This window comes from Rhipicephalus sanguineus, chromosome 11 (genome assembly GCF_013339695.2).
Source record: "Rhipicephalus sanguineus isolate Rsan-2018 chromosome 11, BIME_Rsan_1.4, whole genome shotgun sequence".
NCBI classification, from domain to species: domain Eukaryota; kingdom Metazoa; phylum Arthropoda; class Arachnida; order Ixodida; family Ixodidae; genus Rhipicephalus; species Rhipicephalus sanguineus.
This window is the reverse complement of record NC_051186.1, coordinates 120,550,834-120,577,375: the sequence shown is the minus strand read 5'-3', so window position 1 is coordinate 120,577,375 and position 26,542 is coordinate 120,550,834. Positions and strand designations below refer to the sequence as shown.

The 26,542-nt window shown below is 42.7% G+C and overlaps 1 protein-coding gene across 5 annotated transcripts in view; it reads left to right on the top strand.

Annotated features, from left to right (window-relative positions):
• Positions 1-26,542, top strand: part of LOC119374824 (echinoderm microtubule-associated protein-like 2) — a 235,873-nt gene that overhangs the window by 154,870 nt on the left and 54,461 nt on the right. For 4 of the 5 annotated variants that reach the window (XM_037645023.2, XM_049410959.1, XM_049410958.1 and 1 more), the window contains exons 3-10: positions 1,847-1,956; positions 2,558-2,700; positions 5,733-5,921; positions 13,211-13,282; positions 16,752-16,777; positions 18,143-18,272; positions 19,326-19,475; positions 20,454-20,526. In XM_037645023.2, coding sequence (XP_037500951.1) covers positions 1,847-1,956; positions 2,558-2,700; positions 5,733-5,921; positions 13,211-13,282; positions 16,752-16,777; positions 18,143-18,272; positions 19,326-19,475; positions 20,454-20,526 — 893 coding nt within the window. Of the gene's footprint in view, positions 1-1,846; positions 1,957-2,557; positions 2,701-5,732; positions 5,922-13,210; positions 13,283-16,751; positions 16,778-18,142; positions 18,273-19,325; positions 19,476-20,453; positions 20,527-24,212; positions 24,255-26,542 lie in introns of all 5 variants that reach the window. The other variant, XM_037645019.2, reaches the window with a different exon arrangement.

Here is a 26,542-nt window from a genome sequence, read left to right as displayed (position 1 = left end):
TCATTTGTTTAATTTTGCTACCGTTTTGCCTGTGTGAGCACTGGAAGGAAATTCAACTCAGTGCTGCTAAAAAAAAAGCAAATGTCTTGACTTGCCTGTCGCATCGTATATTGAATGTTTTGATGAAAAGCAAGTGTATGTAATGTATCTTTCAGCATGGCGCACTTACAAAAAGCACGTTTCTCTTTCTGTGTTATGCTCTGTTGTTTATTGCTCATAATGCGAGCTATAATTTGTCACTGATGGTTGCGACTCACGAGTCTACTCTCTCCCAAAGGTTCTCAAGTTGCAGCATGCAAAAGTTGCCTGAATAAACAATTCATCTTGACAAAACTCCTCCTGATAGACCACTAATTTGCACTCAAACTTAATGTAGAGACAATGTAATGTGTTTACTCAAATGTAATGCGAGTTTTTCAATCGAATATCGAAATTCACAAAATTCAAGTTGTCTAAAAAGTGCTATGATGCACACAATTCTTTTAGTTTGTTTAATTTTTTTCTTCCTGGACGCATTTAAAAGTGGCCCCTCATGTTATAGTTGTGGTCGCGTTACAATCGGGTAAAACGGTATTACAGTGTATCTCATTCACTGCGGTGTTCAGACACACTAGCTGCCCTCTTAATCCCAAATCTGAATGACATGCCATCCATAGTTATGCAGGATTGAAAAAGTAATTGCACGACTACTAATAAAATGCCCGTACTTATACCACCCAGCAGCACTACTATTCACGGAAGCAGTTTGTAGGTGTTATATAAGCACTGCTACAGTCAAACATCATTAAAACAATGTCATATTTGACACAGAATAGCTTCGTTATGTCCCAGTATTCCTAATAAACATTTATCTGTTGCACTTTAACAGCGGCAAGGCATTTCATAAATTAGTTGGTTGTCTCCGTGATGAGAAATAGTCAAACAGGTAATGTCGCTGTAGCAGTTTCAAAAACTGAGCTTTTGCTGTCTTGACAAAGACAAGTCCACTTGTTGAAATGTCGGCTCTGGCAACATTTCCTGTTCAGTGATTTCTGATTACTTCGATTTTTTCATTGAACTCGATAATTTGTTATATTGGTGTTCATTATGTTGAAGTTTGACTCTGTTAGCTCTACTCCTTGGTGTCAGAGTGGTTAATGTGAGAAGTACACAAAATGAATAAGAGATATGAATAGCACTTGATCTTTTAGAGCAAGGCAAGTGTTACGCAGTGGCAGGCATTCGCAGGTCATGAATGATAGTCTACCACTATTCCTCAAGAGGAAGGTATATAACAGCTGCATCTTACCGGTACTTACCTACGGAGCAGAAACCTGGAGACTTACAAAGAGGGTCCAACTTACATTGAGGACAATGCAGCGAGCGATGGAAAGGAAAATGATAGGTGTAACCTTAAGAGGCAGGCGGAGAGCAGAGTGGCTCAGGGAACAAACGGGTGTTAAGGACATCATCGTCGAAATCAAGAAGAAATGGGCGTAGGCTGGGCATGTACCTAGAAGGCAAGATAATCTCTTGTCATTAAGAATAACAGACTGGATTCCAAGATAAGGCAAGCGCGTGAGTGGGAGACAGAAAGTTAGGTAAGCAGATGAGATTAAGAAGTTCTTGGGGAGACCGTGGCTACAGCAAGCACAGGACCAGGTTGATTTGGCAAAATATGGGAGAGGCCTTTGCCCTGTAGTTGGTACGTGATGGTGATGATGATGAAGTGTATGCAATCCTGGTGCTTCTCTGTCTGGTTACAGGTTGTGAAAACTTTGGTTTGGGATTGTGTCGGGTGCCACTGAATACACATTCGCCACCATTAATCGAGGCATTGCTTCATTCGTTTCCTTGCACCCTGCAGCTCCTGTCATCACCAATTCCAACAGCCACGCCACAACGCCAACCAAGGTGTCACCGTCCTTGCCTCAACATCCGGCTGCCGTCCAGAATCGCCATACGTTTCACAGACAGGTAACGTGTCCGCAGTCCTTTAGCAAACATGCCTGCTGCTTTTGTGTTTTTTGTGGTGAATACCTAGAGTTCTTCCCTAGCGGTGCATGTGCCTGTGTGTTAATTTGTTTTTCTTTCTGTCTATCTAAAGTCTCTTCTCCCCAATTTTTTTTTATAAGCATAGCAGACTGGAAACTTGCATCTGTTCAACTTCCCTGGCTTTGTTAACTTTTAGAAAGATGTGCTAGCAGCATTTTTGACTATTGATAGCAAGAAGAGGGAAGTGGTGCAAAAATGAATTAACGAATGCACATTAATCAATCAACTAACTAGCTAATTAATTAATGAATCCTTCATACGTGACCTGCTTTCAATTGCTATTTGTTGTAAAAAAAATCTTGCTGCAGTGCTTAATGGATGAATCAGTACACATGATCATTTGGCAATTTTAAGTGTATGTATGCTGAATGCCTTTTGTCATAAAATTTGTTGCCAATCAGCACTGTTATTACGTCGTTACCTTGCACCATAAGTCTAACTAGCAGTATGGTAGTGTTTATACATAACTCTATGGTTTCTGGCACACTGTGTGATTGGGTTTGTGTTATTCTTCTTGCCACAGGCGAGCAACAGTTCCACGTCGTCCTACACAGACGGGGTGACGGCGCACAATGGCAACCACCACCCAACGCACACTTCGCCAGGGGTGGCACCCCAGCGCCGACTCAGCTACTTTCCTACCGCGTCCACCAGCTCACTGCACAGGTGTGTTTAGGGTCATCATCATCAGTCTGGCTGCCCCCACTGCTGGGCAAAGGCCTCTCCCTTGTTTCTCCTATTAACGTCCCACATCAATACACCAATTAACCGGGTGTGTGGTCCCTCAAGCAAAAATTGGTTCGCACCAGACGTTACAAAACAAATGCACAGTTTTCAGTATTTTGGGTGCGCTGTCATCCACTGCACTTTGTGACAAACTTACATAATGCTACCTTTCACAGTTCTGGCTTAATGTGTTATAGCATACCACCCTGCACATAACTTCTCTCTACAATGTCAGCAATACCTCTGTATGGTCTCTGTTTATTTGCATTACTATTTACGTTCCTGGTAGAGAAACTGTTTACCTGCTGTGGTAGCCTAGCAGGCTGAGCTCAAGGTTGTGGTTTGGTTCCCGGCCACTGCAGCCGCATGTATAGATGAGTGTGAAACGCCATAACAGATGTGTGCTCAAATTTAGGTGCATGTTAAAGAACCCCACCAGGTGGTTGAAATTAATCCTCACTATGGCATGTCTCATAATCATATTGTGGTTTTGGCGCGTAACACCCGAGCTGTTATTATTACTAGAGAAACTGGTTTGGTGGTAGGAAAAATAGTTGGGCCCGTTGGTTGGATCAGATAAGTATACATAACTGAGAAATCCATGGGCTACTCGTAGGCGCGGTTTATCAAAGAAAGGTAGAAAATACATTGTCTAGCCCTGGAACTAACTCAACTGCTTTACCTGCTATCATAGCTCTGTTTTTATGGCCGTGCTCTCCTGAGCATGAAGGTCTTGGGTTTGATCTCAGGCCACAGCAGCTGCATCGCAATGAAAGTGGAATGCATGAACACTCGAGTACTATGCTTCAAATCAGTACCAAGGAAATCTCAGGTTGGCATAATTAATCCCTCACCATCAGTTATGGCATCTTTAATACTATAACGAGCTCTTCTGGGACTTTTTGCACTTTTTGCCTGAAAGATCACAAGGTAGTGAGTACTGTAACAAGTAATGAAACATGACATGATAAAGCAGTGAGCACGTCTGCTCATATGTCCATTTTCATAATCGATCGTTCTGAGCACAGTCTTGCATGCATGTGTTCCGGTGAACTAAGCTTGTTATTCGGTTTTGTATCATACTTCGTTCAGACAGACCACTTGAACCAAAATGCACAGAGTTCAGTATTTTGGGTGCACTGTCATCAACTGCACTTTGTGACAAACTTACATGATGCTACATTTCACAGTTCTGGCTTAATGTGTTATAGCATACCACCCTGCGCATAACTTCTCTCTACAACGTCAACAATACCTCTGTATGGCCTCTCTTTATTTGCATTACTATCACACAGCGCAGAGAAAAGACCGTAAGCAGTGTGCACACAACACGTGCTAATGCACAGGGTTTGTATTACGATCGTATCATGTCAACTTTGCACTTGATTGCAAAGTTTTGCATGAATGAAAGAAGGGAATTTTTCCGAGGGCCTTACCAAATGAATCAAACGGACAGTTAGGCCAGGGAAAGCATGGAGGACATTAATTGTTGTCTTTAACTGTAGTGAATTTTATCATGCTTTCAATCGGCGGGATCTGAACCCACGACCTTGAATATTCAAAGGCTGTGGATCCAGATCTCACCGATGGAAAGGGTGATTTTTTGTCCACTTCAGTTCATTTCAATTTACGCCACAGTTAGTACACTTCAGTTGAAGACAACAATTAACCTCCTCTATGCTTTCCCTGGTCTAATTGTTGGTTCAATCCATTTGGTTGTGTAAAACTTCTGCATGTCACTTATCATTAGGGATGTGCGAATATTCCAAATTTCGAATATTTTTCGAACGGTGTTTGCTATTCGATTCGATTCGCACTGGAATTTTACTATTTGAACTATTCGAACTTCCCAAAAACAAATACAGGCAACGCCTGATTGAAAGTGACCCCTTCAGATTTTTAATATGCTTCACCTCATTACATTCTTGTATTGCGACAAAGCTGTCTTTCAAGCTCCGTTACGGTCGAACTTTGCCAAGAGACGTCAGATTGGAAGTGGTCCTTAGATTTTCAATATGCTTCACCTCATCACACCCCCGTATTGCGGCAAAGCTGTCTTTCAAGCTCCGCTACGGTCGTAAATGTATTAACTCAAGAAAACGCTGGTTCCAACATGGAGATGAAAGATGTGGCAGATGTGGGGGCTCAATTAATGCTGTTTTGGACCTGAAATTTGGGCAGGAAGTCCAAAAAATCGGAAGCCGAAGCTTTTTAGCATCCAAAACTTCAGATGTTATTATATATCGACGTCTACGAGGCAGATTTGGAGCTCCGGACTTGAAGGGAGCACACCCTTGTCCGCCACATCAGTTGGGCTTCCACAGAAGTTGAAAGAGGAGGAGAGGCTGAGGAAATGGCATCTTTGCCTATCACGTGTAAAGTGTTGTCGGCAACACTTTGGTTGCACCAAATCATGTACGTAAATAGAATTCGGCCTCTACATTGCCTCATTCTTGATAAGACAACTATGAAACGCCACCCCACGAGTGCTTCATCAACCTAGCGAAAAGAAACACTTTGATTTTGCTATCTCTTAAGAATATGCTTAGGAATCCTTTCAAACTTTTTTTCTGCAATTTCGCTACGAAGGATTCGAAAAATATTCTAGAAATATTTGAGAAATATTAGAAAAATATTCAATTCGATTCACACTCACACTTCAATATTCGAATTCACTTCGCACCCAAAATTTTGCTATTCGCACAGCTCTACTTATCATACTTATCATCATAGGTTGGCAAACTCACTCATGAGTCAACTCACTCAAACTCACACAGTCTCGGATCGAGACATGAGTCTGAGTCTTATCGAGTTCAGCTGAGTTATATTTTTGTGAGTCTGAGTGGGTCCATTTGAGGAAGATTTTGGTGTGTCTGAGTCCAAGTGAGCCCTTAGCGCAAGGTATACTTCTAGAGTGAGTCTGAGTGAGCTGGTTGTCGTACATTGCTTTCCTCTCTTCCCTACCCCCACAGTGAGGGTGGCCAGAGCTCGACGTCAGCGTCGCCCGTCCCGTCTCCGGCGCCCTCGTCGTACCGCAGCTCCCCGTCTCCGCGGCAGACACCCTCTCCGAACCGCCACATCTCGGCCTCCACCTCCAACCTGTCCGCCATGAAGCGGTGGAGCAGTAGCTGCAGCAGCCAGGACTTTGCCACGGCCAACAGGTACAAGCGTTGGTGGCCCTCGCAAACTGCTTACCATCCCGGCTGGCATTTTGCGAGCTGTGTGTCAGCGCGGAGTTTAGCTCCGAGCGGCTTACTTCATCCCATGCTGTTTAATCTCTAGCAGTTTTCCTTAGTTCGATTTTTCTGTCATTTATTTGGTTTGCCTAAAGCATTTGCAACCAAAACTAGCGAATCACAAGACGTAGCAACTGGTGTATTAACATACGAAACAGTTAATCGCAGAAGCGTACACCTTTAGGCCGGTTCGTTCATAACTTGTGGGGAAAACAGAGCAAACCACGGGACAGAACAATTTATGGTCGAATCCACATATATCGAACCCTCATATAGCGAATTATTGTGTGTGTTGAACAGTTGTAATATCCCCTTCAATATATTTTCGATATGTAAAATATTTATATAGCAAATTACTTGCATATAGAGCACTTTTGTGATCTCCTTGAGATTCGATATATCAGGGTTCAACTGTATGTGCCTTCTTCTCGGGTCCTGTTGTATTGCACAATTTTTCCAGCCAGCAGTTAACTGCCTTCTTGGGCAGTGCTTTGGGCAGTCCAGTTAGTATTTTACTTTGCAACAATAGTGTATTCTGTTTAAATAAAAAAAAAGAATTGCCCTTACCTTGATGTTTCAAACAATAGTCAGTTCAATTGTATGTGTCCTTTTATTTGGCTGTTAATGTAGAGGTATTGAAACAGTCTTCAGAAATTGTTTGATGTCTTGCCTGTTATCCTTGTATAAGTATCACCACCTGCATTCTTGTGTAGATTAGTAAGTAGCACGTAGTGCAGATCTTTTGTGATGTGGTAGTTTCTGCTGCAGCCCACTTAAGTTTGCACAGTCTGAATTGATTGGCAAGGAGATGAATATCTTTCAGTATGCCTTTTCTGAAAGCTTTTGAAAATACTCTGACATTGTTTTGTGGAAATATGTCTTATCTCTACCAGAATACGTCCACATTTAGCTATAAAAATGCAATGCATGTGTGATGTCGGCAGCGCGGGTGTAAACTTGTGTTCGATCACCGTCATTAATTAAAATCTGTCATTATCTTGCTAGTCTGCTACTTACACTACTTATGATGCACTTAAGATTACGACTGTCATGATGCTAACAACTATAGACCTTTTTTTTGTGGGCGCCGCCATATTGCCTAGCGGGCGGCGCCGTCTCTGGTCTGGCAACCCACTGGCATGTGCGAAGCTCCGCGTTTGTATGGAAGGTATGCGCGCGGCTGCGGTTGCAGTCGGTTTTTTTTGTTCTGGTGCGCTGAATTTCGTATCAAGAGATGCGGTCTACGTAGGAAATGAGTCTGTGAGACGTCCTGAAAAGGTTTGATCCATTGAGGGTCAATGATGTTAATACAGTAGAACCCCGCTGATTAGTTTTTGAAGGGACCGTAGGAAATAAACGTAAGAGACGGGAAACGTAAGAGCCGAAAAACAGGAAAAACGGCAAAATATTTAGTGGTACAGAATTTTATTTCAATTCTTACGAGCAGCACGAAAATTGGCGCGCTCAGCCGCGATCTAGTCGATGGATAGAAACGCGGAGCTTAGGACGGCCTCATCCACAGAAATGTAATCAACGTATGTGATTTTTTTAACACCAACAGCTGTAGGCATGAAAGAACTGAGCACACGCAATCACGAACGGCGCGGTGAGTCCGACCGCGAACCGCACGCACGACCGTGTGAGCTCCAACCAGCTCGAACTCCTCCCGCTCTCCGACAAATAACGATGATGATGAGTCTACGCCAACGCGATGGCAGAAGTGAATGCCAATCTCGAAGGCCTTGCTTTCGCAAGCAATTACGTCATACACGCCATGTTTGTGCAATACAAATCTCAAAGGCTATGCTTTTGTCAATAGTAAATGCCAATCTCGAAGGCCTTGCTTTCGCGAGCAGTTACGTCATAGACGCCATCTTTGCAATTTGAATCTCGAAGGCCATGCTTTTGTTTGCATCAATTGAAAGATTCTGTTGCTTGCGCCTCTCATGCGGCTAATATTACGGTGAAACGAGGCCAAGCTGCGTGAAAATGCACCATGGCGGCTCTCTTTGGTAGTCACTCGGTCGGATCCGAGTGCACTTCGCGACGTATCATACGGGAACCGTCCAACAGTTACGACGTAACAGCGGGGTTCCCAATACATTGTATCCTATGGGAGCTATGCCGGGACCGGCGGAAAACGACGTAACAGCCGGGAAAACGCAGCAGTGAGGAACGTAACAGCGGGGTTCTACTGTATACGGCGGCACGAACGTGTCGCAAGTGGTCAATGTCATATATTTTCGGCACTGTCTGTTGGAAAACCACACAAATATTTCGACTCGTTCTAGCAGGGCAAGCAAGTTCCGCAACTCTAAGGGGATACAATGAATTTTTTTATTGGACTGTAATCTTTTATTTAGTTTTTTTTTATTTATTCACGGTGTGTTTATGCTGTCGCACCGACTACCGCTCGTACATGCGGTCGTGCGTGAACACGCAGTCTTGATTTCATGGCGCAGCATTTGTTTGTTGCTCACAAACAGTTGCCTATTTTGTTTCTGAATTTCTAAGTGACAGCTTATTACTCGCTCGTTTATTGCCCACCGGTGTGGACGAAGTTAGAGCTGTTTACAGGGAGGTGCTGGTACGTGAGAACGATGCTGATGTTGACATGCCGGCGCGCTTCTTTTTCTCTTTTTCTTTTAAGAGTCGGCATATTTGATTGGATTTCGGCGGCAATAAGATGAAGATGGTTAGAGAGTTTCTTCTGCTGGTGAGGCATGAAGCGCGCCCGGGCTCGAGCCTTTGATCGGCATCTGATGTGATTCGCGGTTTTTTTTGTGTGTTTTGTTTTTTGTAACTTCGTATATCAGATGTATTCTTCTTGTTGAATTCTTGCTGTCATTCGCAAAGCTAAGCAGCAAAATTGGCAGTTCAATAAACACTAGACAAGCGTAACAACGCGGTTTTTGTATCGCGCTTAGAAGAGAATTAACTATGTTATATAACACTGCGCGACTTGTCGGACACGGTTCTTGACCACGTAAAAATTTGTCTTCCTGAGGTAGTTGTTCTACACGCGAAGTGACAGAACTCTTTTTTTTTTACTTTTCGGCTTTCATAACACTCATCGTATACAATACGCCTCGCTGTCTTACGGAAGTTGCAACCTCACGACAAAGATCTCGCCACGTCCTTTCGATGTAGTTTTCATTGAATGTTCGAGTTTTACAAGGGTGGTACGGAGCAATAATTAAATGTATGATGCCGGTTACCCCGCGGCGAAGTGGGATTTCTCGTCCGTGCTAATACCGTATACATCAACTGCAGCGATCACCGTGTTGAGCCGGCCTGAAGCTCATTGTGAGACCAACACATCACATTAAAATATAATAATAAAACGAAGCGAAAACAACTCAGGTGGCTACTCGAGTGGTGCTTAGATGTTTTGGACTTTACCGGACAGAGCCGTAAATGACCGCTTGTGTTTGTTCGCGAATTCCGGATATATTGCGGCACTTGCCAATTTAGAACCTGTAACGCAACACGAACGATGTACCTTGAAGAGTTTACAACCGCACACACTCCGCGTTTGGTGATGTGCGTCGCATACTTATTCAGACAGCGGTTTCCTTTTTTTCTCTAGTTGTTAGAACAACCAAAAACGGCACAGTGGTTTCCCGTTGACCTTTCGCTGGCTGACATTGCAATAAAAGAGAACAAAATCCGCAGGCAGACCTAAAACACGCAAAAATTGTTCGACAACGCCATTCATCCAAGCATTAGCCCGCGCACTCCGCACAGTCGCGCACAAGCCAGAAAGGAGGAAAGCGCTGGTTGCTAAAGTCCCTGGTTGCCAGTCCGGTCCTCCTCGCCCGATGCAACGGTCTATAGAAGGTGGTGGTTATGGTGATCGTGCTGCTGCAGTCGGGACTACTGACAAATATGTTACTATAATCTTTCTTGAAACAGTGCTCACTAGACGACGACGAAGTAAAAGAAGGCACAGGACAGGCGCTGACTCGCAACTAAAGTTTATTAGGAAAAACACGCATATATATAGGTGATGTGCAACAACAAAACAACAATCAACAATAATCATGGCCAATGACCTAGATGGGGAAACCTGATATGTATGAGCAGCACGCAAAAGATTCCGTCATATTTAGCATTCCTAAAGATTGCGTCAAACGCTGTGATTGCCTGATGGTGCTATACAAGTATGCTTATAGTTCTCCAAGATCTTTTCAGACTGTGCAAATCTTTGCAAGGTTTTTCACATTGACTGGCTGTCACCTGTGCTGCTGCGCTTGGCTTCGAAGAGTTTGAAAATGAGCAAAGAATGAAACGCTTCTTGCTTTTCACTTGGCACCCGCTCATGTGCTGGCCATTGCACTGCACGTTTTCTTGCAGAACGTTTAGCTTTCTTCATTTACATATTCCGTACCAATGTGCTATCACCACCAAGAGCTCATAGACAGTGGTAGCCATGAGGAAATTGAATATTCTCGTAGCGCTTTCTAATCTGAGTAGTGTGCGTATCCAGTGTTTTGAAATTCCCTCTTAATGAGATCTCTGTCAGTGTAAAAATTCAGACAGTACAGTGCAAATCCAGTAGTGTCTGTAAATTTGAACTCGCAAACACTAGATTCCAGTTGTCAGAGAAGCGGAGGTGATGACAGCTTGCTGGAAATGTGGACACAACTAATGAAAGCTGCGCATGGTAGAGCTGTGTTGTAGTGTTGAAAGTTTGGCAGCATATTGGGAAAATGTTTGCGTATCACTTGGCATGTTTACTGCCATAAGCGTGTCGCACTGTAAGCAGGAATTGTACCTGCACAAACTTACAGTTCCATTCTTTCAACGTTACATATCATTGGCTTCAGTTATGCTGAAGGTGCAGTTTGGACATCACCCATTGAGAAATACATGCAACTACAATGCTTACGACTTGCCAGCGGGCAAGAAAATTTTTCTCATGGCTGCCCTGGTTTTAAGACTTTGTGTGGCGATAGTACATACATACACAATGCCTTCATGCACACACTACTCTAAGAAGGGGTTGTCTCACACCATTGTGCTACATATGTATTCATATTCAGCTGCAATTTGAGCAATCCTAGATATTTGGGATTAGTCTGTAGAATACACTGCAGCATTCCTTATAGCCCACAGTGCAGTTTTGGGACTCTGTGACCTTGACTACTAATCCTGTAGTTGTAGCTTCGCATTTAATCTCTTGTGCAGATGGATATTAAGGATGCGTGTGTGTGGGAAGGCATTATATATGACTCACTGTTGCACTGAACATTCTATATCATTTACACCAAGCACAGAATCCCGGTGCCTTTAATTATCATGACGTTGCTGCTTCGATTAGGCTAGTGCAACCAAAATCTGTTCGTTAACTGATTGGCAAAGTCTAGCAGAATTATTTTCTTCACGTAGCACCAGAGAACATGTGGTACGATGCACACTTTAGCACAAAACACTTTCTCGCTTGCTCTGGAGGAAAAAAAATATAGAAGGCCACATGGCCTAAAAAACTTGCACATTTAAGCCTACTAATGAACATGCATTTCACTTTGCTGTAATCCACTCTTTGCAGAAAAGTGTGCTTCATACCACGTAGTTTTAGCAACGAGCATTGCCATTTTGTGTCATAAAAATTAATCGACATTCAGTTCAGTTTAAGGCATTATGATGTCAAGGTAGAGTTGAGATGAAATATTTTTTTCTTCATATGTTATTGCCTTTCTTGCACTGTTTCTTTCTTTTACTTTGCAAACAGCTGTAGATGGTGGAATTATTCTTGTAATGCAATGTTATATTGTGAAAATATATTAATTTACAATTGGCTCAGTCGGTAATCTATTTTAAGAAAGGGAAATTGACGACCACCCATTTCTAGCACAAAGCCACAAGGAAATTGATACAGATTTCTCAGAAAGAATGCTTCTTAGTTGCCGTGTCCTGGTCCACGGGGTTGAACCCGGGACCAACACCTTTCCAGGGCGGTTGCTCTACCAGTTGAGCTAACCAAGAAGCTAGCAGTTGGCAGCATGAGAGTGAATTAATCAACAACTCGAAGTGCATGGACCTTTCCGCCATCTTGCGGGATCCTGCAGAATCAATTTGCAGTAGTAATCTGTTTTGCCAATGTGCTAGATGGCTTCAGTACACTGCCTATGCATTGGCTCTTGCACGAATTTTTTTCTTTAATTTTTTGTAATGAGATCACATACAGTGCAAGAAAGACGATGGCGTGTATCTTGTCTTTGGGTTTTTATTTGTACATTTGTGCACTAGGACCACCTGCAAGCATTTGTGTTATTAGGCTTTTTCAGTAGCATGAACTTTGCCGTGGCATTGTTTAACGGCATTTACACCATAACCAGGTGCGTGCAATTTCTGGTTTAGGCTGTTAATCAGGAAATTAGACAGCATCTTACCTTTTCCAAGATTGTTTCAACAGTCATATGCATACAAAGGTGTGAGTTAACCGGAGTGGGGGGAGCGGGGGGCAGAGATACTATCTTCCCTATCCCTTCTTCGAGCTCGTTCACGGTAGAACGAAGCAGCCCACATCCCTATTTACTGGCTGAAATTATTATAGGCATGAAGTTATACCACTGGAATGAACCTTGCCCTAATAAACTGCTAATTTTGATCATGACGATGACTTATCTAGTGTGCCTCCTTCAGTACACAGATACATCAGCTTTTAACCACAACCCCCTCTGGGAAAATTAGAAAGCTATGCTTCTGTATGCATAGTTGGTACTTGCAACATGCTGCTCGAACACAAAGAAAGACACAAGGCATAGGCGTATGCATTTATCGCCTGTGTTTTACTAGTTTAGCTAGCAGTGTGTTATTACCTAAGACTCTGTTAGGTGATTGCTGCTGGTTTGTAATGTGATATGGCAACATGTTTCATTAGTAGGGCATTTCTTTTTGGAATGCAAATGTCGCAGGTTTGCTCGGATGTTTCACACTTGTCCGTGAAATGTGCCCACTCAGGTCCTAGTGCACAAGTGAAGTCAGCTCTCATTACTCGGAACTTTAGCAGTTTTTTTGTCTCGCTTAACATCATCTGCATGGCTTACGGTAGTAGTTCTGGCTCCTTCTAGCACGAGCGCCCGCTTGTGCACACGCATTATTTTTTTCCCCGCTCTCTCTTTTTGTATGCATTTGTTATGTGTGTGCGTGTGTTTATTTTCCCTTGCTGCTGACTTTCTTTTTCTTCCCCCACCATCTCCTCCTTGTAGACGCATTGTAAGTGGTGGTTCCATGTACAATCTGCCCATGCGGTCTTCCTCGGGGACTCTCTATAGACATGGGTAAACACTGACAAAAGACTGCATGACTGCATCCAGTGGGGGTGACTGCGGGACCGGTCCTTGAAGGCTCCTCGAAGGGGCACACGTAGAGGCCAGTGCGAGTGTTGATAGCCGAGGCTGTTTCTGGGTGGGGGGCATGGACAAGTGAACTGTGGATAGTCCAGTGGAATACTGCGTCACTTGGTGTTTGAGTTATCCATCAATTGACCGACCAATCGATCGATATATCAACCAACCAATTGATCGATATATCAACCAACCAATCAATCGATAAATAAATAAATAAATCGATCAGTCATTCAATCGATCGATCGATATATCAATAAATAAATATATGGAGTGAGCATAAAAATCAATCAGTCAATCAACCATTCAACCAAATGATCAATCATTTAAGTAAACAATCATTTAATCAGCCAGTCAATCAATCAATCAATCAATCAGCCAACCAATCGATGAATCAGTGAATGAATTAATGAGTCAGTCAGTCAATTGAGTGGACAATAAATCAATCAAGTAATCAGTCAGTCAGCAAACAATCCATCAGTCAGTCAATCAATCAGTCAACCAACCAATCAATTAATCAATCAATCAGTTCAAATTAGCACATTTCACAGGTTCCTTCAGTCGTTTATCACGATAGCAGCAGGCTGGCGTAGTAGGCGATGCCATCTGCCTCTTGAGAACAACTTCTTGCGATGCATGCAATGTCGTCCTTGTTCAGCATTGCCTGTTGAAGCTCACACACGGACACCACACAAAAAAAAAGGGTGCACAAATTGAGAAGCACTAAACCTGAGTGATAATAACACAATTATCATGCCAATGGTTGGTACTGTCAAGCATTTGCTGTGCAACTGCTCAGTACATTTCACATTGGCTGCCACGGTGTTCTCAGTTACTATCACCGCAGTGGAGTCCAAGCATAATTTTTCTTCTTATTTGTTACATCCTTCCTTTCTTTTTAACAATGGTTCACAAACAATAAGCTGCATATTTTGTTAAAACGATGCTGTCAGGAATGTGCATTTGCATGAATGCATCTGCACTTGATGTAGGCTCACCAGATGTGCTGCGCTTTGCATGGCAGAAAGACGAGCTGCACACTCGTCCTCTGCGTTTATTTTTTCTCTCGTGAGTCTCGTGCACATTCCTGGGAAGCGGGATAAATCTTTTTTTTTTTTTTGCTTTATAGATCGCATAATCTCTACATGTATAATTGCTATGTCTAATAAGATGATACACTCGCACCGGTCTTTACGCAGCTGGCATCTGTCGAGGAGTCTTGCATGCGAGGACCGTCCCGCATGGTGGTGGCAGTAGTTGGTGGTGGTTGTAGTTGGTGGTAGTCTGTAGAATTTGTACCACGCCAGTTCACTTTGACCCCAGCTGGTTTGCAACTGATGTAGTTTGTGCGAATACACGAAGGTCTGCTCTTGTTATTGTGTGATTCTGTTGGAAAGCAAATCCCCGCTGCGGCAGCTGCATTTTTGATGGAGGTTAAAATATTTGAGGCCCGTGTACTTAGATTTAGGTGCACGTTAAAGAACCCCAGGTGGTCGAAATTTCCGGAGCCCTCCACTACGGCGTCTCTCATAATCATATCCTGGTTTAGGGATGTTAAACCCCAGATAATATTATTATTATTATCTGTTGGAAAGCAGACACCTTAAGAGAGTAGAATTGCTAGCTGGGCGTGTTGTTACGCCTTTATCTGAAACTCAATAGCGCAAACAAGTTCTGTGCATTGTCCCTTGTCGTGTGCACTATTCAACCCCAGGAAACATCGTAAGAAGCAATGCGTGTCTGAGTAATTTACGAACCTGTGCATGTTGAATACATGACCCAAGCTTTTCCAAAGGACAACTTTATAAGATCACACTAAAATATTTTATGTGTGTTTCCTGGCTCTGATGTGTGGGGAGCGTTAAAATTGCATACCAAGGAAATAGAAAATGTTTTCTTTTGCAGTGCCTCAAAATTGTGTCAGCACTCCTTTAAGGAAATCACATGCTACATTTAAGGGCATTACAGCCAGTGTTTTCGACATAAAGGCATTTGTCCACTTAGTCTTGGTTATCCATCAAGAAGTGGGTCTCCTTTTATGCAGAGGGTGCAGGACTTTTATGTGAAATTTCACTTGTTTCTGTGCTATGCCGTTTGATACCTTGTAGACCATAAGCATACGGTCCACACATCCCGCTTGTCTGCTTGCAGTGCCCAAACCTGGTGGCGTGCAGTTTAGTAGCACTGCAGGAAAGGATTCATACGGCCTTTTGTCTTATCGGCATATTATTTTCATTCTCAGTTTCTGAGCCACGAATGAGAATCAAACTTATCCAACTATTTAATGTACTAAGATTGCAATAACTTACTCGAAACTTTTCTTCTGGGCTTACAGATCTAATTGTTTATGATCTTGGGCTTATCTTTGCTCGCCTCGTCGAAAGCGCTGTTTTGTGGGGTTTAAAATGTCTTTGAACACACCTGTCTTTTAGCCTCGATAACTCTCACAGCCTTTCAGGGGTTTGATTTCAGCCTTCTAAAAGCTCGGCTGTATTAGCGAAAAATTGCTAAGCTTTTGTAATAAAGCTTCTGAGTTTACAACACAATAGACCCTTTTCATAATCCGCAAGTGCGCTTCTCTGCGCTGCATATTTGAACAAGTAATGGCGGCACCTCTCTTGCTTAGAGTGGAGACGAGGTCCTAGTTGCACGTGCTGAGGCTTGTCTATTATGCGTATTTATGTCAAGAGAGCCGAGTCTACATTTTCCACGTCATAGCGTAAGCAAAATGCGCTAGAACACGCTGTTTGCAGTAAGTGACTAGCCGCCATTACTTGGGCAAACTGCATGGCAGGAAAGCTAGCTTTACAATTATGAAAAGGGTCTATTGCACATGCGCAATGATCCAACTTCCCTTTGAACTACGTGCACAAATGTCGATAAAAACATACAACATAGTTTAGATTAGTAAAAGTATCTAAAAGTTCTTAATGTTTACATTGGCGAATCTAAGAGTAATTTAGTTGCAACATGTTGGGGTCAAGGTGTTTGGTTTGGTGTTTTCAATAGTTTTGTTGTTCTTGTGTTGTTGTTTAACACAGGCCAGTGTTTGTGGTTATTGGGCCTTTTCAATCTAACACTGGACATTTCATTTCTGTTTTCTTGGGATAGTTCTTTTTGTGAGCTAACTTTGTTTTTAACACTTTTTTTTACGTCTTGTCTGCCTGCTTGGCATTGGTAAGCAAGAAATCGCAGCAAACATGGCAAGATTTATGTAATCATCTGTGTAATGTTTTGAAGGTTTACGTCAGAATGCTACTGAGTTAACTTAAGAAAGTGTAGACATTGTTAGCGCGTTATGCTCATGCCTAATTGATGGGCATTTAGTTTTATATTTTATGTGATAATCTTGCCGAGTATGTGTAACGAACATTCTTTTTTTTTCTGCAATTTTGTTTTTCAGCACAAGGGAGGCCCAGCTCAATACAGGTAATCAGTCCGCATGATTTATAGTGCCAAAATTTTTGAAGTGTTTATTTTTGCAAATGGCTTTTGCTATATTTTACAGCATTTTGTGTGTATTGACTTTGATCACTGGAACAAAAATATACGAGAAAGTATCTCTGGCATTATCTCAACTTCGTAGTATAGAGAAACAAGGTACATATATAATCCAGGATCATAAGAGAGGTGCGCAGAACAGTAAAAATGAAAATTATCCTTTAGCAGTTGACTGTCTAAGTGGTAGACAGCCACATGCCGATACCTCTAAAAATCAAATAAAAGCATCTCAACCATAAAATATGTATTTTGACAAAATTAATCTGTCTGTTTTGCTGCTTCCAAGTGATGTTCTTGAGATGCCTCATTTGCTGACCCTATCTTGAAGTAAGGTGCATAAGACTGCTATAGTGAAAACCAGCTTAATGAAGCAAAAATACCTTATTTTCTCGCATATAACCCGCCCCTGTGTATAACCTGTGTTTCATTGAGTAGAGATGTTATTTGCTTTAGTCTTGTTCATGTATAAAATAGCACACTTTGTTTCGTTGTTTTGTATTTTTCATGTTGTAACCCGCTTCCCTCTGTAAAGCTTCGGCGATTGAGGGTAACAAAAATAAATAAATAAACCTGCACCCCTCCCCACAACAACCCGTGGACAAATTTAAGATATCTCCGTGTATTAGCTGCACATTTCAACTTCGAAAATTATTTTTACACCTTGATAGAAATGACCGCACTAAATATGCTAGAAGATTGCAAAGACTTTACTTTCACTTGGTTTCAGTCTCTGGTGTCACTCTCCCGTCCTCACCTAGTGTCAATTTCAACTCTTGCCGTTACAGGCACCTTCCTTGAATTTTCATGGAGCACTTGAAGCCACCTTGCACACCAAAATTAGGGCACACTAACTTGAATTCCCACATTATCAGCGAATTTGCCCTATTTTTTGTGTGTGTTATACGCTAGAAAATATGATATGCACAGATTGTTGGACATGCTCTTTCAGGGTCTTCAAGGGTGAATTTGTTGGCTAGTTGGTTGAATATGTTGTAGGGGAGCGGCGCAAAAGACTGGAAAAGACACACAAACAGCCACATGTAGTGCTATCAACTGGCCTTTGAAGCTCAGTTAACAGTCAGTGCTGCGTGGGGTTGTTTGTGTGTCTCTTTCTGTCCACGTCTTTTTCACTGCTCCCCGACAATATGCTCTTTCAACTATGTGTGCACAACCTAAATTGATAGTTTGCTGAGCACTGTGTGAAACATCTGAGACACTGCGCAGCTGTGTCACTACAATTTCGTGAGGAACCGAGTGTGCACTGTCTTGATGTCGTGAAATGTGTTGACGCAGAGGACGGCACCGTACGAATGTACCTACGTGGCCGACCCATCGTGATGCACATTCCGAGTGAGCAACTCCACGACTACAGTCTCATGAAGGTCAACAGTGCACCATCGCAGAGGCTCAAGCTGGAGTGGGTGTATCCTTTGCTGAAGGTTTTGGCTAGCAAGACACGCTAGAATTAAAATTGCTGGCACTGTAGCTTTTCATTGGCCCCCTTGTGATGTCACATCGCGTCACATGTCACATGTTGTGTTTTCAAAGAGCATGAAATTTTGAGATTGTAGTTTATCGTGAAGGATTAACAGTGATATGAAGACGACACAAACAGACAGTGACTGGGAATGGAATTAATGCAAATCGAACTTATTCTGTTCCTGCACTCAATTGCTTACTGTTCTAGAAGTTGCCATTCTACATTGGCAAATTTGCCACAAGATGCAGCCTCTGGCCAGTTGTTGCACCAGGGGTCTGCATTTGGGTCACGTGAAATGCAAAAGAGAACAACGGTTTGCAGTGAGTGGCGAGGCACTAGAAGTGGTAAAGGAATACGTCCGTTAGGGCAAATAGTGACTGCAGATCCGGAACATGAGACTGAAATAACTAGATGAATAAGAATGTGGTGGAGCACATTTGGCAGGCATTCTCAGATATTGAATGGCAGTTTACCAGTACTTACCTATGGGGCAGAAACTTGGAGGCTCTCGAAAAGGGTTCAGCTTAAATATTGAGGACGATGCAGTGAGCCATGGAAAGAAAAATTATCAGTGTAACATTAAGGGACAAAAAAAGACGGTGGATCATGGAACAAGTGCATGTTAATGACGTCTTAGTCAAAATCAAAAAGAAGAAATGGGCATGGAGAGGGTGTGTAGCAAGAAGCCAAGATAACCACTGGACATTAAGGGTAACCGACCGAATTCCAAGAGAAGCTCTCTGCACAAGGGGGAGGCAGAAAGTTGGGTGTGCAGGTGAGATTAAGAAGTGCGTGGGTACAACGTGGCCGCAGCTGGCACAGGACCGGATTGATTGGCAGAACATGGGAGAGGCCTTTGCCCTGCAGTGGGTGTAGACAGGCTGATGATAATGATGATGAAGAGCAAAAAAATGATTACCAGAGATTGAGGCACGAGTTTCCCCACCACATTTTCGGCTTTTCCCTGCAATCCTGGTATCCTTGACTCGAGACCAGGTACGGGTATCGGGGCCGTGACTGTAGAGCCAATCTGTTCCTCTTGCCCACGGGAGAGATGGTGTACTTCATAGCGGCCGTTGTGGTCCTCTACAACGTGGAGGAGCAAATTCAGCGGCACTACCTGGGACACACGGACGACATCAAGTGGTGAGTGCCTGTGGGAACGATGATTCGGAGAGCTGGCTCTGATTGTTTACTTGCGCTACGTGGCTTTCTGCCAGTGCTAAGTCAAAGATTCAGCGAAAAGTTGGTGTCCTGATAGTTTAAGGAGATAACTAAACAATGTTGCACAAGAAAGACAGCAAATGTAGGCTTCAGTAGTTGGTGAAGCTGGTAAAGCACAGCTCAGTGCATGTCTCTGGAATGATTTTGATCATATTGGTCAAAATCTTTCCATAAAGTTTCTTTAATGTTTCTCCCATAAAGTTTCCTTCTATAGGTTTCTCTAATGAGCTTCTAGATACAAGTGTACGAGTATTTTAACACTGTGCATCCATCACAATATAGCCGCATCGGCTGGGAATCACACTCGTAACAGGTCAGCAACAGAACACCACGGCTGTTGAGCTACCACAGTGGATCTTCTTGCAGTGCGCAAAACCCACAGAGGCGCATTATTACGGAGACACGGAGATACACTTGTGCACTTACACTTTCAGATCTGGACTCTGCATCCACAATTTTGTGATTTTATATTGGCAGAGTTGCGCTTGGATAGTTGCACTTGCAGAGTTGAACATGTGGATGTGCACTTGCAAGATCTAAACTCTGCGCAGTTATGAAAGTTATGTAGATCTAAACTCTGTAAGCACTACTGTTCAAGTGCAACTTGGTGACTGAAGTGCAACTCTGCAGGTTATAACATCGCAGGCGCAACATTGTTGGTGTAAAACCACAGCTTTAACTGTGCAGATGTAACTCTGGGACTCTACGACTGTATGGGGTACTAATTTCCCCTCTCGCAGTTTCTTTTCTTTTCCCTTTTCAAATATGTGCCGATTTATCTAGTGCAGCTCATTTGTGGTCATGTGTATGTAACTCGGAAGGTCTTTTACATCATGCAACCCATTATTCATTTGTGTGCGTCATGTGGATTTGGATTAATTTTCGTCCTCCATTTTCCAGCCTTGCAGTTCACCCAAACAAGCTCCTGATCGCAACAGGTCAGGTAGCAAGCATAGACAGGCGAGAGAGGAAGGTACGTCTTCCACAATTTTTGCTTCTTTCTTTGATTACTAGTTCTTTATGTATCTTTAACTTTAACATTCACCAAGACACTGCTGGTTGTTTCTTTGGAGATGTCTCCATTGCACATGATTACAAACTTGTTTTCCTGTATCGACGCCTGTGGTTTGTGGTTCGGTGTGTCTAACATGAAAAGGAGAATATCTGTAACTAGTCCTTCTAACATCATGTACAGATTAGATTGCACATTTCCAAACTCATTCTTTTTGTTCTCCAGGGTGTTGTCCAATAAAGTAACTGAAATGGGAAATTGCACACATTAACCACCTTTCACATAAAAACTAGAGTGTGTGAGTGACAATAATGGAACACGCATTGTCATCTGACTTTACAAATTCGAATTTAACACATTCAGGCAAGTCCCATTGAAGCATGCTGGAAAACAGTATCATTTTAAAGAAGCCACCTTGCATGCTGAGTTACTTATGCTGTCGTCCCATAAGCTGGAGGAACTTCCATTGTAATACCATTGCCGCACGACAAGTGTATTGTCATTTACTATGAATGACATATGTTCATAACGTCATGCATTTGCTGTCACACGGGAAAACGAATTACATTAGGTGAAAACATTTTCCATCTGATCAGTTTATGGAACTCATTCGCTTGGCACTGAACATGTAGTTTCGGTGCCAAGGACATATTAAAAGGAGTGCTAATGACACACTCCTTTTTCATCTTTGTAACCGAAATAGCTTTCTAGTGTACTGATTACTTATTCATAGATGTGTTGCTTACGTTGTTCTTCATTTGGCTCATGGCTCGACTTGGTTTCTGTTCCGTAACTGTGACAGATTCATTAAAGAAGCCAAGTATAGATCATTAAATACTGATATTTATTAGTAGGGACAATTATTTGAATGATCTACACATGATAAACATAAGTTCTGTTAGGTTTTTTTTCCCTCTCAGGTCGTAGCACAGAAGACTATGGTGATTGTCATCATTTTCAAGTGATAATTATTTTGACGTTAACAGGATGTAGTAAAAATGACATTAGGTTCTCGTAATGTCATTTGATGGAAATGACTTTACGTATGCTGCGCGACGGAAATGTAAAAGACGACAGGGCATGTTCACTCTTCTTGTGCCTGCCTTCTGGACTGCTGAATTATAGCGCTGGCAGAGGACAGAAACATTCACACACTAACCCTCAAAGCCCGTGTATGCTTTGCACTGCTTGCATTGTGCATAGGGCAGGACGTAGGTAGACACATTATATTATGGTGATGTGATCATGCGCGGATCCAGGAGAATGTCCAGATGTCCTGACCGACCCCCTGCTTGAAGTCTTTGTGCACAGTGCCAGTGCTCATGATGAATTCGTGAAATGCGTCTTTCCAGATGTTACTGTGTCGTTGGAGTGCCCACTGGAGTGGGAATAAACTTATTAATAATGTTACCGTATATTGCCGATTATAAGTCAACTCCAATTATAAGTCGACCCCCCAACTTGCAACGCCTTCTAGGGGAGAAAAAAGTTGACTCCGAACACAGCCTCATGCTAAGGCCATAGCTCATCAATAAGTTTTTCAGAAGAGGGAGTGATGCAAAGAAACATTTATTTGCCCGTGAAACATTGCTTACGACTCGTCGTTTGAAAGAAGGACACAGTCACGGTCATTGCCAACGTGCGAGCCACTGCTGCTGCTCGCCGTCGGAACGGGTGCCGGCGGTACTGAGATGCCGCACGTGGAAAATGCTGTGCAAACCATGTCGGTTGGCAGTCCATACCAGGCATCGTTGAGATCGCTTCAATATCATCATAGCAAACACTCAGGCTCTTGCTTCTCTGGTCGTGAACCCAATCTCGAATCGCCTCCTCAACGGCAGGGTATCGTCCAGACTTTGGTCCGCGAAAGGAACGGCGTGTAGCAGCGCAGCGCATGCGAAGATCTTGGTCCTTTGTTTTCTCCATTCCCTCACACACTTTTCCGACACATCAAACTTGTGCCCTGCTTCAACGTTGCTTTCCGACTCTGCGTAGAGGATCGCTTGCCTCTTCAAAGCAGCGCTGTACTCTTGCCGGCGTATCGGTGGCATCTTAGCATCCTTTTGGCAGCGTCGCAAATCGCACACACTGCTCGCAAGTGAAGCAAAATTCAGAAATGGCGAACAGGCGTGAGTGCTAAAAGACGCGAAGACGCTTGTGGGCGCATGTGACTGGTCATGTGGTTCAGTTCCCCGCGAAGTGTTGCCAGCCCGCAGGGCGCTGCCAGCTTTTCTGTGGCATGCCGATGGTTTGTCAACGAATCGTTTCTATTGTATGAAAACAAAACTGCAGGGCGCATCGCAAGATAAATTCCTCTTTATTCATAGAGCATCGTTCGTCCTCTATCAAAGGTTTGAAATACTGCTTTCGAGACTGTGTTTCCCAAGCAGTTCGCATTAATGCCACGCGGCGGTGATTTTTAAACGTGGTCCGTAGTTTCGCTTCGCCTCGCATGGTTTCGCTATAGTTTCGCATTCATCGTGGCAGATCGCAAAAATGTCCGGCTCCGGAAGCGGCGCGCATTCGTTGGGAGATAGCTGTTGCCGCGACTCCACTGCCTCTGCGGTTGATGTTATCGATGCGTCAAATAGCAGGAAATACGAGGGCGACGACCTTTCGTCGGACCCCACAGAAAAGTCGACTTTACGATTCCGTGTATAGGTCGACTCCGATTATAGGTCGACACCCGAACTTTGGAAGGTCATTTTATGAAAAATAGGTCGACTTATAATCGGCAGTATATGGTAGTAGGGTAGTTGTAATCATCTGTGAATTCATAACCATCATCAATACACACCTTTTATTTAGCTTTTGAATTAAGCCAGAGATAGGGGGGGACGAGGGAGAGCACATTTTTGGCACCACTGAACAGCTGTTTACAGCTGCTTGCAGATTTGGAGACATTGGAACATTTGGAGATTTTTTATGCCATTCGAGATAGCACAGTCCGATCTTTACTACTTTTGAACACTTGTGTGAGCTATTCGCAACACTTAGAAGATGCTGAGAAGTTTTGCTAGCAAGTTTTAGATGTTGAAGAAGATAGCAGCACCGCATGTATGTTATTTTTGAAAGAACATGAAAGCTGTATGCAGTTTGAGATAAAGGAAAATGATCTTTATCCATCTTTTTGTTCAAGTGCTTTCACTGTGATGGAAATGCTGTCACTTGCTGCCTAGTAACTATTACACTGCTATTACTTCACTGCTGTCACATGCCATGCACTGCTATTGGACTTTCATGCACATATTAAACTGTGCTGTGCTCCTCAAGTAATGAAGACGCTTCAAACTATCAATATATACTTTGTTTATACAATGGCAATTACTAATTGTTTTCAAAACATGCAGTTATGCAAATTTGAGTGTTATTTTTCTTGCACTTACTGTTTAAACTTTGATTTAACTATTATGACTCACATGCTGCATTTTTTCAATCATGCTCTCTTAATTTTGTTCGTTAACATTTACCAGTCACTTATGTGTAACATTCACATTGTCATTACCTTGCAATGGGAAAAAACTTAATTGCAACCATGCGGTCACACGCATCCTTCAAGTCTGGGAATGAACTTAGTACGCATTGCCTGATAGTGTTAGAATGGCGTACTGAAATGTGACAAAGCCTGTCCCCAATTTCGAGCACAGAACCGGCGCGCAGAGATAAGGCCGGAGGAAGAGGGTTTTATGGTGAGTTATCAGGGGCACTGCTTTTTTTTTTTCCCATTTTTTTGTGGCTCCTCACGTGTGCAGCCCCTGTGCACAGTCGTCGCTGCGTCACGTCGCTGCTGCTGCCACCGTCACTGTCACGTGCATTCTTGTTTTTGTCTCACGCCAGCCAGTCACGTTACCGTGTCATATGCACCACGCTTCTGTCGTTGACGCACCTGGGGGTGGCATAGGTTCTGTTGCATGACTCGCGCTCATACTTCAACATGCAGTCGAGGCCGCTGTTTCAAGTGACAGCGCTCCTGCGAAACTTCGTTAGAGCCTTGTAGGACCACATACACTGCTGACTGCATGTCTCTTAAACCACTCATATGTCATGGTGCACCTAACAGCAAGTAACTTTAATGTTCCTACAGCAAGCCTGACAGATAGCATTCATAACATTTGGCCAAATGACACTGCAGCTTCATATGTATCAGTTCAGGTAAATATTTTTAAGAATAAAAGTTCCCTCCCTTTGTTTTGCATATATTCAGTAGAACCTCATTCATATGGTTTTGGGGAAAAAATGGGCTATAATGGATAACGTGCAATCCGAATTCCCTAAAACATTGCGCAGTTTTACTTGATAATGATATCGCGAACATTGGTAAAGGGAATTCGTACGAAACGGGAATGTATCAGTGTGGTTCTACTGTAGTTAGCAATATCTGCTTATTGAAATCATGGTGCAGTCAGCAACACATGCTAACTGAAGAAACATTCCGAGTTAAAAAGCATTACGCTGTGTCTCTTTTTTTTCCATTTCTGAATCTTTTTTACACACTAAGACCATTTTGTGCAAGGAAGCATTGACTTTGCACATAAGGAAAACATCGCTTCACAGGAACGTGTGTTTTTACGGGCGAAAATAAGAGGCAGAGGTTTTACAATAGCAAAGATGACGCAGAACGGGTTCAACCTTGTCAACACTGGTTGACACAAGATTTTGATATTCAGCCTGGCCGCATCATCTTCACTACGAAAATAGCTTTGAAATATTGCGCTGCAGTGACATTTTTTGCACTCCACTGGTACCATGGCGGAAATTCCTACACATTGCAGAGCATGAAACTCGTGCGATGCTTGAGCACTGTAGCTTTTAATGTCATTACATCTCGCTCATTCTTTTGCACATTTGCGATCAGTTACTAGCAGTGCTTTAATTCATTCCTACCATTGCGTAGAGTTTCAAATGTTGTTAATAAGTAATCGGGAAAACAAAATAGTGTGTCATTCGACTTTTTCACGCGCAATTAAATAAAGCGCTAACAGCTTGCCAAACTCGCAGTTTAACGAACTTGGATGCAAGCAACTGAGCGGGTGATAGCATGCCGGTGCCTGTGGTCATTTATCTGAGCAGCAGTCTTGGATTTATTTTGTAAACAAATCTACATTGCATACTCGGGTCCAATTAAACATATGTACTCAATGGGAGACATTTGTGAAGCTACTTGTTAGACTCCAATTTTATGTCAAATGTTTGAGAACATTTATCAGGCATTATCAAAAGCAGTGAGTAAGACTTTCCGTAATCAAAAGAAACAGCTGCTAACAGGTATTTCCCAATATACCAGTTCTAATTGTAGTGTTGAAACACGAACATGCGAACCGCTGTCAGTTTGTACTGCTTCCATCGCGGATTATTTCTTTTGACTGCGAGCTGGATCACATGCTTGTCTTTAACATGGACATGAAAGATTTCTAGGGAGATATACACTTACATACCTGTGAAAACTTCATTAGATGTTGCTATGTTACACATGTTAGATCACACATTAAATATGTTACAAAATCTTGAATTTCTGTAGTTAGTGCACTGTGCGAAGCAGTAATCATAAGGTATGGAAAAAGGGTACACTATAAGAAAGAGTGCAGATTACCTATTGCTTTATTTTTAAATCTTTTATAAACAAATACAACAGTCGGTGCTCTGTGCTCTTTCCTACTGCACCTCTTTTTTCTGCACCTTGCAATGATTGTCCCACGCAGTGCATCAAAAATTTTGGTACGAACTAGCTAGCTTTCAGAAAAGCACTTTCAGCATTTCTCTTTTACATGTGTCTGTTGAACTCGCCAAAACTTGATCCCTTTTTCAAAAAGTAAGCTCTTGCTTGATTACAAGTACTTTTTGGCAATTACAAAGTGACTTTGGGATCGCCATGAGAATTCCGCTGTGTCATACCATGTCACGACGAATCACACGAAATGTAACAGTTTTCCATTGTGCAGCTACTAGCTATCAATTATTGAACATCATCTTCAACAAC